The sequence below is a fragment of the Passer domesticus genome, chromosome 10, assembly GCF_036417665.1.
Source record: "Passer domesticus isolate bPasDom1 chromosome 10, bPasDom1.hap1, whole genome shotgun sequence".
NCBI classification, from domain to species: Eukaryota; Metazoa; Chordata; class Aves; order Passeriformes; family Passeridae; genus Passer; species Passer domesticus.
In genome coordinates this window covers 4,948,676-4,963,499 of record NC_087483.1, presented here as the reverse complement: position 1 = coordinate 4,963,499, position 14,824 = coordinate 4,948,676, and the positions used below count along the sequence as shown (strand labels likewise).

General features: G+C 54.5%; 1 protein-coding gene across 1 annotated transcript; it reads left to right on the top strand.

Moving 5' to 3' along the window:
* Positions 1-3,728: 3,728 nt before the first annotated feature.
* Positions 3,729-6,229, top strand: LOC135309340 (uncharacterized). Its single transcript, XM_064435489.1, has 5 exons — positions 3,729-4,319; positions 4,594-4,658; positions 4,771-5,403; positions 5,589-5,737; positions 5,995-6,229. The coding sequence occupies exons 1-5, from the start codon at positions 4,202-4,204 to the stop codon at positions 6,227-6,229; spliced, it is 1,200 nt and encodes a 399-aa protein (XP_064291559.1). The 5' UTR covers positions 3,729-4,201.
* The last annotated feature ends 8,595 nt before the right edge of the window (positions 6,230-14,824 follow it).

Here is a 14,824-nt window from a genome sequence, read left to right as displayed (position 1 = left end):
TCCAGCCCTTCAAGCCCTGAAGAAAGATGACAGCCCTTCCCAGAAAAACATAGTTGTTAAACAGATATTCAGTTGGAGAGTTACAGAACTGGCACAGAAGAACCAGTGTTTGTTGAAGACCTGCAAATGCCATGGAAGATGAGAGTGCCTTGAGACCAGAAGAGACCAGCTGGAGCTCCAGGCACCGCTGATGATTGGCACAGCTGAGCCACTTGCATGTCTTCAGCCCTCTCCCTGCTTATAGATAGCTCCCTCCCTCCAGCCCTCAGACTCTGCCCATCCCTTCTCTTTCCCTCCATTCTCCCTCCCTGTTCACGGCTCTTTCCCTCTAGTCCTCAGATCTTGCCCTTCCCCTTTTTCCCCACCCAGCTCATTCCTTTGCTTTGCCTTCTATTAATAAACAGTTTGGCTTCTTCATTTTGCCTGCATCTTTGTGGAGCTGAAGTACCACAAATTCGGGGCCCTGGGACACACAGGCCCCTGCTGCCGTTCTCTGCCACGCCCTGCTTTGTGCACAGACCCAGAGGAACGAGGGCAGGTCAGGCTGGCACGGTCCCTGTGCTGAAGGTGCAGTTCCACAACACTGTGGAGTTACAGATCTTGCTGAGCACTCTGGAGCCCCTGGATTTTGGAAGAGCCAGCCTGAGGATGCTCTGAACCCAGCTGTGAGGGATTCCATGGCAAGCATCCATGGAGGGCAAAGGAGCTTGGAATGCTGGAAGTTTTCAAGAATAGCTTCCTGAAAGCACTGCAGTGCTCCATCCCTGCACAGCAGGATCAGGAGGAGGGCAGAACCAGAGACCATCCAGGCTTAACAGGCAGCTTTGGGTGTGCCTGAGAGCAAATGAAGCAGCGGCACGGTGCCCGAGACTCGGACACGCGACCGTGCCGGTGCCCGGAGCGCTGCCAGGCAGTGCCGGGATCCCGGCTGTGGTTCTGGTCCCCACAAGTGAGGAATGGCAGCCCCAGGCTCAGCCCCAGGCAGAAAGCCAAGCAGGTGAGAGCAGAGGGAGGGCACCCTCCCAGTCTCTCTTGGCCATGGCCGCAAAACAGCCCCTGCTGCTTCTTCCTCCGCCGGTGTTTGGGGTGTGCTGGTGGCAGAGCCAGCCAGCTTGTGCTCTGCGTTCCAAAGCCCCTTGGGAGCGGGCATGAAAAGCGCAGTGTGCACAGCAGAGAGTCCTGGAAGGTGCTGGCAAGAACTTCTAAATATAGGCTCTTTCAGTCTAAACATGTGGTTTTCTTTACCAAGAAAGAGCTCCTCTGGCTCTGTCAGTGCTTCTTTTTCTCTCTTTGGACTGTCTAATGCTTGGCCAGGAACTTCCACCAATTCCAGGGTCTGCAGTGACAATAGGGATTGAGCAGTTGGAATGGTGGCAATGGAAGGACAAATTAGAGTCCCATGCCTCCTTTGATGCTGTCACGTTTGCTCAGCAGTTGACAACATGAGGGAAATTCAAGTTTTCTTCTCAGCTTGGGGAATCACAGAATGCCAGCTTTGTGTTGCAAAGTATCATAAAGATCATCCAGTTCCCACCACCCTGCCATGGGCACAGGTGCTGTGCAGGCACAGCTGTCACTAGAACTGGAAGAACACTTTTCCATGTTTGCCTTTTCCTCTCCTGGATTTCAAGCTGACATGAAAAACTCAGCTGGTTACAGCTGAATTGTGTGGCTCACAGGATTTGGAATGGGAGTCTCCAGTGGGCCATGCTCTGTCCATTCAGCCTTTGTTGGAGCATCCAGATGGAGCTCAGCCCTGTGCAGCCCAGGCACAGGCACCAGGCCGGTCCATTTCAGCATCCCAAAGTCTTTGTGCCTTCCTGAGCACCCTGAGGCTCCTGAATCCTGTAGATACTGACAGGCAAGTCAAAGAGACAAAGCCAGGTAAACCTTCCCAGGAATTGTTCTGGGGAGTTTGAAGAAGACTAAGAGAAAGACTGGAAAAAATCTTGCAGCTGGTGTTGTGAACAGTTTTTTTCTCGTAAGATGGTTTACCAAAGAGTGGTTCCTAATTAACCAATGGGTGATAGGTGTTAGTAAGAACCAATCAGGTTCTGTGTGAATGATGTTGGTTATAAATATCAGAGATTGGAATAAAGTAAGCTTTTATGCCTTCTGAAAATCCATGGAGTCTGTCACTCATTTATCCATTCCTTACTCACCAGTGACATGAATCTTGAATTCCCAGTCAGTGCTGTGCAGGACATGAGAACACAGGAATGAGCCTGGTTGCCTCATTCTTGGGTTTGCTGCTGCTGCCTAAAGTAATCATCAGGAGTATATACCGATGTAAAAGTTATAGCCGAACACCAGGGACTTTCTCTGTAGTGTTTAAAACTAAAAACCTTGTATGACTGTTCAGAGACTGTGAAATCTAAAGTGAAAATGACAGTGCTGGTATTTAAGAACCCCAGAAATGTTGACATGGGGTTTTTCTTGTCAAGGGTTTGAATGTTAATGCAGAAATTACAAAACTGTTAAAAGTTGTTTTCATTGGCAACCCCTTTTAACTGGCATCAGCACACTTCCAGGGGACAGGGTATGGCACTGGGGACAGTACTTGGCACTTGATGGCTTCAGATCTGGGAGAGAAATGTTTTGCCTGGCTTCACACAGGAGTTCAAGTTTTCCCAGACCTTTGATCGACTGCTCATTGCAGGTCACTTTTGCTAAATGCAAAAGGATGTAACAGTAGATCTTCTGGAGAATGTGCCATAGGGGATAGGGAGAAAACCTTGAAAATGATCAGCAGGCTCTGGAAAACATTAGAAAATAAATTAAAAAAATGTAGATCTGTGAATTTTCAGGCACAGCTCTTTGGGTCTGGAGGAAATATTTGCTTTGCATCAGCTAAGACATAGCAAATGGAGCACTGAACATCACAGACTGGGCTAGTGTTTTTCCCAGAAGAACTGACAGAAGATCACAATGAAACGCGAGAGTGTCCCTGAACAATCCAATTGTCCAGGGAAACACAGCAGCTGATGGTGTTGTGGTGCTACTGCCAATCCCGTCCATGAGAAAATAATTTCAGGACTGACTAACAGCCTCTGCCTTCTCCCAGACACCAAGTGTGGCAGCAGTGCTCCAGGTGCTGCTGCCAACAGCCCCTGCAGGGAGGAGCACAGCCCCCAGAGCACGTGGGCTTTGGCTCCCTGTGGCACAGAAGCCCCCCGGGGCACAGGTCTCTGGGGCAGGAGAGGGGCAGCAGCGCTGCCAGGGCTCGGGGGGTGGCAGCTCTGCTTGGGCAGGGACTCTGCCACACCTGCTGATGGCCGCACTGCCCGGGCCCCAGGGCTCAGAGCAGCATTGGTGCCCTGGCCCACACATTCCCTGTGCCTGTCACAGCCGCGGGTTTAGGATGGCCAGCAGCCGGGACGTGTCCCAAGGAGGCCGTGCCAGCTTCCCTGGAAGGCCCCGTGCCCTTGCCAGCGCGGCTGCCTCGGCAGCCCTGGGGGCTCCTTCTGCTGCCCTGAGCCCGCAGAGCAGGGCAGCGCTTGCTGATGGGCTGAGCCCTTCCTAAAGATCCTGTCGGGCTGCCTTAGACACTTGGGGCCAGGGATTCCTTCCAACCTGGGCCACTTTGGGTGGGCTGGGTGCGGCCCCAGGGCAGGTGGCAGTGTGTGCAAGGGCCCTTTGTGACACGCTGCAGCACGGTCACCGTGGCATGGAATGGAGGAGTGTGTCCTTTGTGACACATGGTGACATTGAGCTGGTGGTGACAAGAACGCTCCACAGTGCTCAGAGCACGCGACAGGACAGGACGGGACAGAGCGGTGCCGTGAGGAGCGCTCGTTCGTGTCTGACCTGGAGCTTTCCCGAGGCGTTATCCCTACAGGTGTCCTCGTGGCAAGACTGCGGGTCTTGGTGGCCTGTGGCCTTCCCGAGGTTTCTCTTTTGCAGGTGCCTCCGAGGCCAGACTCAGGGACTTGGTGACTCAGAGCTTTTCTGAGGCATCTCCCATCCTTCTGGCCTGCACAGTCGAGGCGAGACCCTGGCACTTAGTGACCAAAGCCATTTAAGAGGTGTTTCCTGTCCTTGTGGCAGGAGCCCTTGAGACCAAAGTGCAGGACTTGCTGTCCTGTAATCTTCCTGAGGCTTCTCTGCCTCAGGTGCCTTCAAGGCACAACTGAAGGACTTGCTGATTCAGAAATTTCACAAGGCATCTCTCTTTAAGGTGACCTCAAGGCCAGACTCTGGAATGGCAGGCAGATTTCTCAGCCTATTTAAAGTCTTCAGGGAGGAAAAAAACAAAGGCCCTGGAGCTGCCCCAGGAAAACGGCTTGAGGAGCCCAAGCATTTCCAGCCATTGCAGGATGGTGAGTGGCAGAGCTGGGCCACAGAGCTGATGGTGCCAGCCAGCTTGGCCCCGCCCCATCCAATGCCATGCCATGCCATTCTATGGCATCCCATCCCCTGGGGACATGCCCATGGACAGGACGAAAGAGGGGCCAGGCAGACACCCCGCAGTGGCCGTGCTCCATCCCCCTGGGGCATCCCGGGGCTGTCCCTGCCTGGGGAGTGCAGGGCTGGGCTGTGTTCTCCGGCCTCTCCCTCAGCCCCTCAGCTCTGGCTGTGCTCGCTCTTTGCCAGATGCATCCCTGGACCGGACACAAGAGAAGGAAGCCGCCCACGGCTGCTTCGGCAGAACCCTGAAGGTACCTGCAGCCATCCCAGCCATGGGCTGGGCCTGCTGTCCCTGCTCAGCCGAGCACTATGCTTGGAGCATGCCATGGAACACCCCTGACTTCCCTGTCCTTGGTTATGCAGATATTCCCAAAGTTTATGCGCATTCAGCGCAGGAAGACCAGCACCCCAGCAGCTGAGGGCCCAGCTGAGCCTGACTCGGGGCTGACCCGGCTCCAGGCAGAGCCTGATGTCGGCCTGGATTTGGCTGAGTTCTCAGAAGACTCTGAGACCTCAGTGACTCAAATCTGCGTGAAGGCTCTTGTCATGTCAATGACTGAAGATGTGGCCATCACAGACACTGACCATGGAGAGACTCAGGGCATTGCAAACACTGACACCAGCACAGATTCGGCTCAGCGCTCAGAAGACTGCAAGGCTGTAATGACTCCCAGAGATGAAGGGGCAAAGGCTGATGAGGCAGTGACTGAAGATGTGGCCATCACCACTGCCAACACCAGAGAGACTCAGGGAATCCAAAATTCTGACACCAGCACAGATTTGGCTGAGTGCCCAGAAGACTCTGAGGCTGCGATGAATCCCAGAGATCACGGGGCAAAGGATGATGAGGCAGTGACTGAGGATGAGGCCATCACCACTGCCAACTCTGGAGAGACTCAAGAAATCCCAAATACTGACACCATGCCCACTCCACCTGTGATTTGTACTCCCACTAAGAATGTTTTCCAGGAGAGTGCTGTTTGCACACGGGAACAGGTAAGCAGCCTGGGGCCAGGGCTGGAGGCCTCCCAGGGCCGTGTGTCCCCTCAAGCCTTGGTCCCTGAGCCCCCTCAGCCTTTGAGATCAGTGCAGTGTAACGGGAAGGGAGGCATTTCTTAGTGGGAAACTGGGGAAGTTGCTCCTCTGGACAGGGTTCCAGGTCTTCCCCATGCCTCCTCCAGGTGCCAGCCATGGTGAAGAACATCCACCAGAGTCTCATGTCCCACGTCACTGTGGATGCCAGGCTGCAAAGTGACATTGTGAGGCTGGCTGAGGAACACCCTGCAGACGTGGCGCTGACCCTCCTGCACTGTGCCCCAACGTGTGACAGGTACGGGGCCCACGTGCCGTGAGAGCTCAGGGCTCACCAGCCTTTAGGGCCCGTGGCCCATCACAGCCTGTCCAATGGGCTCTGCCAGACAGGCAGAGAGCTCCAGGACCCTCGGGCCCCTCTCTTTGCCCAGCCTGCTGCCAATGCTCCCTCCCTGCCCCTCAGGGCACCGGGACTCAGTCACCTGTGCCCCCACAGCTGCACAGGGCATGGTACTGTGACTGAGATGCCCCTGACACAGAGCTCTGATCCCACAGAGCTGCTGCAATGATGTGGAGAGCCATAGGCTCATCACGACCAGCAATGGAGAAGGTGCTGGCAACACTGCTCTGTGTGATGGAGGATTGGCCTGTGCACAGCACATGCACCTCCGATGGGGACAACAAGGACGTTTTTGCCCTGGCTGTGAGTTTCTGGAACTGGCCTTTGCTTGCCACCCGGTTGCCTCTCCAGCAGCTCTCCATCCTCTCCCTGCCTCAATCGCTGGGATGAAACTTGGGCTGGGGGCAGACTCAGGGGACACCAGGCCCACTGCTCCCCCTGCATCTGCCCTTGGGCCCTGCCCCATGGACACCAGGGCACTGAGCGCTGTCTTGGGCTGCTTCTTCTGCAGGCAGCTCTGGTGATCTGGGTCATTGTGCCTCAATGCCACGAGGCCATGATCCTTTATTCCTCCCGCCTGTTTGTGGCTCTGCTCTTCCACGTTGTCATCACCACGCAGCAGATGCCACCAGAGGAAGTTGAAAACTTCTGGAGAGCGTGCCAGGAGGAACACCGCCTTCCCAGCAAGCCCAGCAGGTCCCAGTCCTCCTGTCCTTCCTCTGCCCTTGTGGCCAGTGCCAGTGCTCCCAGTGTGACCTGGGCTTTGCTCTGCACACAGGTTTGCAGTGCAGGCCATGAAGGCTCTGCTCTGCCGACTGGAGTGCGACAATGAGGTGATGGCTATGGAGCGCAAGTGTGGCTGGGACACGCTGCTGTGTGCTCACACCCAGCACTATGCCGTGGGTCTGCTGGCCAGGTGAGACCCCCTTCTCCTCCACACTGCCCCCAGCATTTGTGCCTTGGGTGCCCCACACAGTCCCTGTGGTCATGGGCCAGAGGGTCTTGGCACTGAGGGACGGCCAAGGAGACTGGAAAAGGCTGGGAGAGGAGGGTGCCCAGAAGGGGCTACCTCCCACAGCGCTCACATCCTCTCCAGGGATGCTGGGCAAAGACCAGACCTCTGTGAGTCAGTCCTGGCAGAGGTTTGGTCCCCCCACCTCAGGCTCTTGGTGTCTTTTTTCCCCTTGCAGAGAGATGCGCCGTGTCTCCCTCTCCTTGTGTTCTGGGATTGCTCTCCGCCTGCTTGGGCTGCTCAGCAGGGAGGAGCCACACTGGGATCTGCCCGGCCTGGCATTCATTGTGGAGGTGAGCCTGAAGGCCAGCGCTGCCTCACTGAGCTGCCTCCCAGCTCTCTGCCCTCTCGTAGCCGCAGCTGCCTGGGACCGTGCCCGTGCCCTGTGCTGCTGCCTGGGCCCAGCCCTGTGCGGTTCCAGGCTGCTGCTGGCCGGGTGCCCTGTCACTGCCCTGTGCCTTTCAGGTCCTCGAGTGCCTGGACGTGAGGGAATGTGCTGACAGCATCCTGGAGATCATGTCAAGGCACCTGAGGAACGAGTGCAGGGAGAGGCGTCGCCTGGCGCTCAGAGGCCTCGTGGTGCTCAGCAAGGATCCCTCGATGGTGAGAAGGGGCAGCGGCTGAAGCTGCGCTGGGGAAAGCAGCCCCATGGGCTGGCAGGGCTGAGGCAGCTGAGGCAGCTGCTCCCAGCTCTCCTGCCTCACCTGCCCCAGTGCTTTGGGGCAGGCCTTTGGCCTGTGGGCCCTGCAGCAGCAGGCTGGGGTTGCAGTGCCAGGCTGGTGCTGGCGCTGCAGCCGTCCATGGCCTCCCAGCTCAGCCTTGTGTTCCACACAGGCCAGGAGAATGGGCACTCTGTCTCCAAGCCTTCTGGAGCTGCTGGGTGATGCAGACGGAGAGCTGGTCGGCATGACGCTCTCTGTGTTCACTAATTTGCTCAAGAGCAAAGACATGCTGGTATCCAGCACCACTGCCCCGAAGCTGGCTGAGGCTCTCCTGCTGCTCTTCGACCACGTAAGGCTTTGTATCCCCAGCCTCAGGCACTGGGTGCCGCCCAGAACCTTGTGCCCTGTGGATTTTTGTACTCTTCAGGTGGGCCTGGAGTCGATGGCGCTGAGGTTTTTTCCTTTCATTCAGGACAACAGCCATGTGCAGCTGCTCTCCCTTGACCTCTTCTTCAAGGTGATGGATTTGGTAGTAGAGGAGGGAAAAAAGCCCCTGAAGTCAGTGGTGTGCCAGAGCCTTCCTGCACTCTTCTTCCACTGTCATGATGAGAATCAGCGTGTGGCACAGGTGAGGACTCGTGGGCTGCTGCTGTCCCCCTGGCAGGGGCCTCGGCTGCCGGCTGCCCTGGTCACATCCCGAGCTGCAGCCTCCTCCAGGCTGTGGCACAGGGATGTGAGTCCTGTGTCCTGGGCTGTGGGGCTATCTCTGGGTCTCTGCTGCTCTCCAGGCTTCTCGGGAAATGCTGCATTGTGCAGCCGGGTTCCTGAAGAGGAGGGATCTCAAAGAGCTGGTGGAGACAGAGAAGCTGTTGACGTTTGTTGAGGTCTTGGTAAGGACGGCCTGCAATCCCCAGCCTCAGCCTGGAGAAGGCCCCTGAGCTCGGTGCTCAGTGTGCGGGGCTTCTCCAGGCTGCTGTGGGCCCGAGCCGGGTGCCCATGGAGCCCCGGCACGGCGGGGCTGCGGGGCAGCCCCGCGGCTCCCCGGGCAGCAGCCGGCCCTCTGCCCCCTGCGGAGCCCGGCGCCAGCGGCTGCTGGCCGCGCCTCAGGGCTGTGCGGGCAGGGGAGGCCGGGGCTGGGCGCAGGGAGCGCCCGCCACAGGGGCTGAGTCCGCGCCGAGCCTTCCCTGCTGCCGCTCTCTGCAGCTGGCAGAGGACACGAGCCGAGCGGCCGAGCAGCTGCGCCGGGCCCTGCGCTACCTGGAGAGCCCCCAGGAGCCCCTGCGGGAGGCGGCCATCAGGTTCATGGGTGAGCCACGAGGCCGGGCTCCCTCCCCGGCCCGCCGCAGCTCGGCCCCAGGGCCGCCCGCTGCCCCGGCAGCGCCATCCGGGCCCGGCGCCGTGGAGCCCCGCCTGGCCCGGGCGCTGCTGCCGCCCTCTGGCAGCCGTGCCCTTGGGCGGCAGCGTGCGGCAAGGGCCCGGGCTGAGCCCTGCCGGGCCAGCAGGGCGTGTGGCCGCAGCGCTGGCAGCGCCGCTGGCAGGGAGCTGTGCCGCTGCCGCCGTGACAGGCTCTGTGTTCACAGGGATGGCCGGGCGGCACCTGAGGGGGCAGCCAGGAGAGCTCCAGCTCCTCACTGAGGGTGAGTGAGGGCAGCGGGCTGACAGCGGGGCTGGCAGGGAGAACCGCAGTGCCTGGGCAGGGAGCTGCCATCCCTGTCCCGGCTGCGGCAGGCTTCGTTCCCTGTGTGGATGAGGGGTGACGTGGGCAGAGCACAGAGAGATTGCAGGGATGCGGGGGTCAGATTCATGGCCAGCTGATCCAGTTGACACCCCCTCTCTTGTGGCCATGGCCAGAGCTGCGTGGGATGGCCCTGGCAGGACAGTCTCCTAGGTTTCCCACTGATACAGGGTCTTGACTGTGGCTCTGTTCCTCTCCCTCTCCCTTCCAGCCCTTCAAGCCCTGAAGAAAGATGTCAGCCCTTCCCAGAAAAACATAGTTGTTAAACAGATATTCAGTTGGAGAGTTACAGAACTGGCACAGAAGAACCAGTGTTTGTTGAAGACCTGCAAATGCCATGGAAGATGAGAGTGCCTTGAGACCAGAAGAGACCAGCTGGAGCTCCAGGCACAGCTGATGATTGGCACAGCTGAGCCACTTGCATGTCTTCAGCCCTCTCCCTGCTTATAGATAGCTCCCTCCCTCCAGCCCTCAGACTCTGCCCATCCCTTGTCTTTCCCTCCACTCTCCCTCCCTGTTCACAGCTCTTTCCCTCTAGTCCTCAGATCTTGCCCTTCCCCTTTTTCCCCACCCAGCTCATTCCTTTGCTTCGCCTTCTATTAATAAACAGTTTGGCTTCTTCATTTTGCCTGCATCTTTGTGGAGCTGAAGTAGCACAAATTCGGGGCCCTGGGACACTCAGGCCCCTGCTGCCGTTCTCTGCCACGCCCTGCTTTGTGCACAGACCCAGAGGAACGAGGGCAGGTCAGGCTGGCACGGTCCCTGTGCTGAAGGTGCAGTTCCACAACACTGTGGAGTTACAGATCTTGCTGAGCACTCTGGAGCCCCTGGATTTTGGAAGAGCCAGCCTGAGGATGCTCTGAACCCAGCTGTGAGGGATTCCATGGCAAGCATCCATGGAGGGCAAAGGAGCTTGGAATGCTGGAAGTTTTCAAGAATAGCTTCCTGAAAGCACAGCAGTGCTCCATCCCTGCACAGCAGGATCAGGAGGAGGGCAGAACCAGAGACCATCCAGGCTTAACAGGCAGCTTTGGGTGTGCCTGAGAGCAAATGAAACAGCGGCACGGTGCCCGAGACTCGGACACGCGACCGTGCCGGTGCCCGGAGCGCTGCCAGGCAGTGCCGGGATCCCGGCTGTGGTTCTGGTCCCCACAAGTGAGGAATGGCAGCCCCAGGCTCAGCCCCAGGCAGAAAGCCAAGCAGGTGAGAGCAGAGGGAGGGCACCCTCCCAGTCTCTCTTGGCCATGGCCGCAAAACAGCCCCTGCTGCTTCTTCCTCCGCCGGTGTTTGGGGTGTGCTGGTGGCAGAGCCAGCCAGCTTGTGCTCTGCGTTCCAAAGCCCCTTGGGAGCGGGCATGAAAAGCGCAGTGTGCACAGCAGAGAGTCCTGGAAGGTGCTGGCAAGAACTTCTAAATATAGGCTCTTTCAGTCTAAACATGTGGTTTTCTTTACCAAGAAAGAGCTCCTCTGGCTCTGTCAGTGCTTCTTTTTCTCTCTTTGGACTGTCTAATGCTTGGCCAGGAACTTCCACCAATTCCAGGGTCTGCAGTGACAATAGGGATTGAGCAGTTGGAATGGTGGCAATGGAAGGACAAATTAGAGTCCCATGCCTCCTTTGATGCTGTCACGTTTGCTCAGCAGTTGACAACATGAGGGAAATTCAAGTTTTCTTCTCAGCTTGGGGAATCACAGAATGCCAGCTTTGTGTTGCAAAGTATCATAAAGATCATCCAGTTCCCACCACCCTGCCATGGGCACAGGTGCTGTGCAGGCACAGCTGTCACTAGAACTGGAAGAACACTTTTCCATGTTTGCCTTTTCCTCTCCTGGATTTCAAGCTGACATGAAAAACTCAGCTGGTTACAGCTGAATTGTGCGGCTCACAGGATTTGGAATGGGAGTCTCCAGTGGGCCATGCTCTGTCCATTCAGCCTTTGTTGGAGCATCCAGATGGAGCTCAGCCCTGTGCAGCCCAGGCACAGGCACCAGGCCGGTCCATTTCAGCATCCCAAAGTCTTTGTGCCTTCCTGAGCACCCTGAGGCTCCTGAATGCAATCTTGAATTCCCAGTCAGTGCTGTGCAGGACCTGAGAACACAGGAATAAGCCTGGTTGCCTCATTCCTGAGTTTGCTGCTCCTGCCTAAAGTAATCATCAGGAGTATATGCCGATGTAAAAGTTATAGCTGAGCACCAGGGAGTTTTTCTGTAGTGTTTAAAACTGAACCCTTTTGTGGATGTGTTTATGGGTCCCAGACCAAGGGAAGAGATTTATCTCACTTCATATTTCTGAGAAGGCTGATTTATTATATTTTCATATTATATTACATTAAAATGGTAGACAAAAGCTATACTAAAAGAATAGAAGAAAGGATTTAATCAGAGGGCTAGGAACAGAATCAATAATAAAATCTTATGACAGACTCAGAGAGTCCAACACAGCTGGCTGTGATTTGTCATTAAGTAAAAACAACTCACATGAGACCAATCAAAGATGCACCTGTGGATAAGCCATCTCCAGACACCTTTCCACAGCCTTCAGGTAGTTACTGTTTACATGTCTTTTCTGAGGCTTCTCAGCTTCTCATGAGAAAATCCTAGCAAAAAGATATTTCAGAAAATGTGACAGTGACACCCTGGTGTGACTGTTCAGAGACTCTAAAATGCAGGATGAAAATGACAGCTTTGGTATTTAACATGGGATTTTTCTGGTCAAGGATTTGAATGTTAATGCAGAAATTACAAAACTGTTAAAAGTTGTTTTCATTGGCAACCCCTTTTAAATGGCATCAGCACACTTCCAGGGGACAGGGTATGGCACTGGGAACAGTACTTGGCACTTGATGGCTTCAGATCTGGGAGAGAAGTGTTTTGCCTGGCTTCACACAGGAGTTCAAGTTTTCCCAGACCTTTGATCGACTGCTCATTGCAGGTCACTTTCAGGAAATGCAAAAGGATGTAACAGCAGAACTTCTGGAGAATGTGCCCTAGGGAATGTGGAGAAAACCTTGAAAATGATCAGCAGGCTCTGGAAAACTTAAAAAAAAATTAAATAGATGTAGCCCTGTGACTTTTCAGGAACGACTCTTTGGTTATAGAGGAAATATTTGCTTTGCATCAGTTACAATGTTGTGACAATGACCCTGTAAGGTCTTTTCTTTCTGACAGGTGCAGGAAGGCCTCTGGAACTTCAAATATTTGAAGTTTCAAAGGCTGAAAGCAATCAAGTGAGGCCTCTGAGATTCTGCTGCAGGCTGTACTGTTTCAGAATATCTGTCTGGAATGTCTTAATGTGGTTTTGTTTGCTTTAACCTGTGTTTTTTGTTGCTTCACTGTGAAAGTCCATCTCCTGCTGCACCAGTAGGAGTTGTGCAGGGTGAGGTTGTGTCCATTGGGCCTGCAGTGCCAAAAGGATCAGACACTGCAGAGAATGACAGAATAATTTTTGTTCTTCTTGGAAATGGTCTCCAGTACCTTTGAGTCCAACCTATGCCTGATGCCCTCTTTGTCACCAGCCCAGAGCACACTGTGTGCCACGTCCAAGTTTTCCTTGGACACCTCCAGGGATGGGGACTCCACACTGCCATGGGCAGCTCTTTGCAAGGTCTGAGCACCCTTTCCATGGAGAAATTCCTGCTGATGTCCACCCTGAGCCTCCCCTGGCTCAGCCTGAAGCTGTTCCCTCTACTCCTGTCCCTGTTCCCAGGGAGCAGAGCCCCAACCAGCTGCCTCTCTTGTTCAGGAGTTGTAGAAGTGAGAAAGGTTCACCTGAGCCTCCTTTTCTCCAGGCTGAGCCCTTACCGCTCCCTCAGCCTCTCCTCATATGACTTACATGTGTGGCAGAGAGTACTTGCTTAGGACACTTTGTGGGCAGTTAGAGAAATTGGAATTTCAAAGGCTTCTTCTCCCTCCCAGGAGGTCAAGGGCTGGAGAATATTCAGCAACCCACAGGCAGTGCCTGCATGGGCTGTGTGAATTTCTGCCAATGTCTCACAGGACACACAGATGACTTAGGAAGAGAATCAAAGCTGAGACTGTTGTGTCTGTGAATTATGAATCAGGTCTCAAATCCTCTGTTAGTCTGAGCAAAATTTAGAAGCCTTTCTCCTGCCTCTACCAGCTGATGTCAACGTAAGTCTTCTGCAGGTATGGTGAAGTTACTCAGAGAATCATAGAACACTTCAGGTTAAAAGGGATCTGAAGGCCCATCTCATTCTGATCTTCCCTGCCATGAGCAGGGACACCTTCCGCTCTCCCACGTTGCTCCAAGCCCCATCCAACCTGCCCTGGAACACTTCCCAGGATGGAGCAGCCACAGCTTCTCTGGGCAACCTGTGCCAGGGCCTCGCCACCCTCACAGGGATGTATTTCTTCCCAATATCCCATCTAATCCTCCTCTCTGGCAGTGGGAAGCCATTCCCCCATGTTCTCTTGTGCCATGCCCATGGTGAAGAACTTCTCAGGGACCTTTTGGTTTTGCTAATGGACACCACAAAATCTATGGAAAGACAGAGGAATGTACTGCTGTGAATTTACTTGTTTTTTCTTTTATCAGAAGGGACACCATTAACTTTCATCTGTCATCTGAATGTCCAGGAAACAGGAGATCAGGAATAGCTCCTCAGTGCCTGGAATGCTGTTTAGACTGTTTTCAGCATAGTGGCATGTGATGATGCTGGATGATTTATATTTTAAAGGAAGATACGTCTTGTAATTACGGAAATTTCACTCACAAAGAGAAATTGTTGTTCCGGTTGTCTGGGAACAGAACTGACTTGATTGCTGGGAGTGAAAGGAGTCTGAAAATCTAAGAGAGGCACTTTAATTTCCTCATTTCTTAACTAATGCCTGTTTGGTATGTAGCTTAAATCAGATACAGCTCCCTCCCTCTGCCCCAAGCTGCCTTGGCATCTGGCAATTGCTGGTGGTAGAGTCCAAGCTTAGTCCTGAAACTGCCAACTCTCCATCTCACCTTTCATCACTTCTCTGTGTGCCACGGCACCACTCTCCACCTGGTGCTTCCTAGCAGAGTCCTTTTTGGCAAATGCTGGAAGCTGAGCACAAAGAGAACGTGGAGAAATTCTCAGACCTCCCCAGAAACCCAGAACTTGAGTCTGAAAATATAAAATTGGTTCCACTGCTTAAATATACTGAAATCGGAGATTCAGGGAGCTGGAATAGCAAACACCTCTGTTGTCCAGATGCTGTAAAGCCAGGGCTCTGCAGAAGAACGCCGATTTCATTAAACAATTTCCAAGGCCCACTCAGCATTACTACAATCCTGCTGGCAGCATTTCTTAAGAGCTGCTCCAAAAGGACAGTCTTTAAACTCTGCAGTTGCCTCAATATTTAAATTTACTCTTGCAGTGGCTACAACACTGTGCCTCAGTGGTTGGGAAGGAATTTTACATATTCAGCTTCTAGTGGAGTATTAACTGGTCCCAGCATTCAAATGGTTGCCTTTTAGGGATGTGGAAAGCTAAATGTTATCCAGACCACTTCAGCAAGGTGAAAAACAACTAGGATCCTGGGACACTGAATGTCAAGGTCTTTCTGTTTGAATGGTTTGGGTGATCTCAT

What these genes read in the sequence shown, in the direction of transcription:
- LOC135309340 (XM_064435489.1), top strand. Translation starts at nt 4,202, where the DNA reads ATGGCAGGCAGATTTCTCAGCCTATTTAAAGTCTTCAGGGAGGAAAAA. An exon ending in CTGTTTGCACACGGGAACAG is followed by an intron (nt 5,404 to 5,588) that starts GTAAGCAGCCTG and finishes TGCCTCCTCCAG; the next exon opens with GTGCCAGCCATGGTGAAGAA. An exon ending in TGTGCCCCAACGTGTGACAG is followed by an intron (nt 5,738 to 5,994) that starts GTACGGGGCCCA and finishes CTGATCCCACAG; the next exon opens with AGCTGCTGCAATGATGTGGA.